The 2,567-nt window shown below is 53.6% G+C and overlaps 1 protein-coding gene across 1 annotated transcript; it reads right to left on the bottom strand.

Annotated features, from left to right (window-relative positions):
- Positions 1-1,029: 1,029 nt before the first annotated feature.
- LOC130466025 (uncharacterized) lies at positions 1,030-1,909 on the bottom strand. The gene is made up of 3 exons (XM_056834773.1): positions 1,666-1,909; positions 1,424-1,582; positions 1,030-1,338 (listed from the first exon to the last, which is right to left on the bottom strand). Exons 1-3 carry the CDS (start codon positions 1,816-1,818, stop codon positions 1,051-1,053), a joined length of 600 nt encoding a protein of 199 aa, XP_056690751.1. The 5' UTR covers positions 1,819-1,909; the 3' UTR covers positions 1,030-1,050.
- Positions 1,910-2,567: the final 658 nt, after the last annotated feature.

The raw sequence follows: 2,567 nt of genomic DNA, 5'->3' as shown, positions 1-2,567 counted from the left end.
TACCTCAAGTAGTCGGTTAGTCTAAAAATATGTGTGCACTCTTGTATGAACTCATTATTAAAGTCTTTCCCTTTTCAAAATTCGTCGTTGGTTTAGAAAGCTAATATTGCTATAAAATGTTAAAACAAAGCCCACGGAAGGCTCAAAACATTCTTGCACCAAAAATCGCAAAAAATATATATATACATGCGGAATACAAGAATGAATATGTACAAAACAGGAGGTAAGCCTAAGACTCGTCATCGGCTCCATGTCTCCAAGCCTCGCCGGTCCATCCACTCCACTCCCCGTGGTATGAGGGCCCCCAGCCAGAGTCACCCCAAAAAGGAGGTTGTGACTGCAACTCGGGGCTAGGCTCTCGGGCCACCGACACGGAACGTCGCCTACGCTCCGGCTCGGACCTCTCCCCGGAAGAACTCACCCCCGCGTCGGAACGGCGATGCCGTAGGGGCGAGTGCCGTGCCCTCTCTCTCTCACGACTGTGTCCCCCGCCCGAGGGACCCGCGTCGTCGGCCCCGGCGCGTCCAGCACCCGTCTACAAGAAAAGACAAAAAAGAGAGTGAGTAACCGAAATCCAAACAAAAGGTACAGATCAAAACAAAAAAGAGGGCACATTACCCGAGTAGAGTGGGGGCTCCTACAAGAAAGTGCAGACCGGGCTCGAACCAACGCGGACTTCAACCGGTTGATCACCCCCACCATCGCGTTGGCCGTACGTGCCGGAACCTGAAACAGGAATGTTAGTAAAAAAAAGAGAGAAAAAATATAAGAAGAGTGCACAAATAAAAGGTGCATACCGCCTGTACTCCCTCAGGGAGCGGAGCATGGAAAACCCGGTCTTCTGGGAAAGTCTCCACAATCTCGGATCCACTCTCTCCGGTATACGAGATCCGAGCATCGGGAAGCACCCATCCCCCCAACGAAGGGTCAGGACACTCCTGCACAAAACACAGTAGGCATAAACACATGGGCACGAGCATGAAAACACTAAAATCAATACGAAGAGAGAAGGCAACTTACAGAGCCAGGCTCCGGGAGACGAAGAGAATCCTAGATAAACTGGTAATAGCTAGCTCGCTCTATCACCAACTCCGTCGCCGGCACGCCAGTCCTCGAGTGGACCCTCCACGACTCGCCTATCGAACGAGTAGACAGCATGGTCGCAGGCGGAGGCCTAGGCACCGAAAAAGCCCCGACCGTCTGCATACGTACCCGCTCTCCCAGGTACCAGACAGGGTCCCGGCGGCCAACGAACAAGACCCGCATCTGGCTCAGGGCATAACTATCCCTGACCGAAGCATGGGTACCCCTAAAAGAGAGCCATGGGGTCCAAACCACCTGTTTTTGTGCAAACACAGTCAGATCTCGCACATAGAAAATAAAAAGAATGACGAAATACGAGATAGAGGATAAGATTCTGTACATGCTCAGGGTTCCCGTCCCGGATAAGATCCCACACGGTATCGGGCGGTGGACGCACTGTCAGCTTCTTCTTCCAACCCCAACGGCGACCGGCAGGGAACTCCAAAGGCCTCTGCCCCTTTCGGGGAGCCAGCCAAGGTAAGTGCTCAAAGGCCCACAGCTGCAAAAAGAAAGGACAATAAAACATTAAAAAAAAAGAGGCCCGGTAAAAGCGAGAAAACAAAAGAAAGTCTAGGCACATACCTCGATCAAACGCGGCACTCCCGCTAATGTAATCACAAAGTGACGTCTACTCGGGTCCGAGTCGCGCACCGACAAACTCATCTGGCCGACAAGCGTCGCATAGCCCAAATCGCCCCAGCGATAGTCACCCAGTGTAGACACGTCCTCCACCATGCCTATCCACCTCGGGTCAAAGGTGTCAGTCGGACCCGATAGAAAAGTGGAAGTAATAAAATGGAGGTAGAACAGCCGAGCCTGTCTCGAAGGCGACTCTTCTACCCCATGCTCTAAAGCCCACATCAGGTCAGCGAAAGGTATCCCACGGGGCTGGTACGAAGGTAATCTACTACCCATCCACGAGCCCAGGAGCCTGGTACCCTCAGCAACAGTCGGCGATGAGCCATCCGACCTCAGACGAACGGGGTTCCCTGTAAAGGTCAAGCCCGTCAAAGCCGTGTAGTCCTCTGGAGTGCTCGTCATCTCGCCCCAAGGAAAATGGAAGGTGTTGGTGGTATCCCACCACCACCTCATGAACGATCGCAGAAAGGACAGGGAGATGTTAAGCCGCAGTATCTCTCAGAAGGTCTCAACCACCGGAAACAGTGAGCTCGCCCTCACCAAGGCCTGGGCGTCCGAGCTCAGGTAGCTAAAAACGGTCTCACTCGTCGCTGCGCCATAGCCGCGAACCGTAGTCTCTCTCCTCGCGTGAAGGCGGGAAGTCACGTGGTGCTCTAGGTCGTAGTGCAGATCACGATCGTCGTAGAGCTCAGGGCCCACCCATAGGGGACCCGCGCCAGTAGACTGACGCGTCATGCCACGCTCCTCGTGGCCACCAGGAGGGGGTGACGACTCGTCAGACATGCTGATCAACAATACAACAAGGCATTATACCTTTGACAAAATCGGCACTCACACCGATCCCT

This window comes from Spinacia oleracea, chromosome 1, assembly GCF_020520425.1.
Source record: "Spinacia oleracea cultivar Varoflay chromosome 1, BTI_SOV_V1, whole genome shotgun sequence".
NCBI classification, from domain to species: Eukaryota; Viridiplantae; Streptophyta; class Magnoliopsida; order Caryophyllales; family Amaranthaceae; genus Spinacia; species Spinacia oleracea.
The sequence above is the reverse complement of the archived record's forward strand: the minus strand, read 5'-3'. Positions and strand labels throughout refer to the sequence as shown.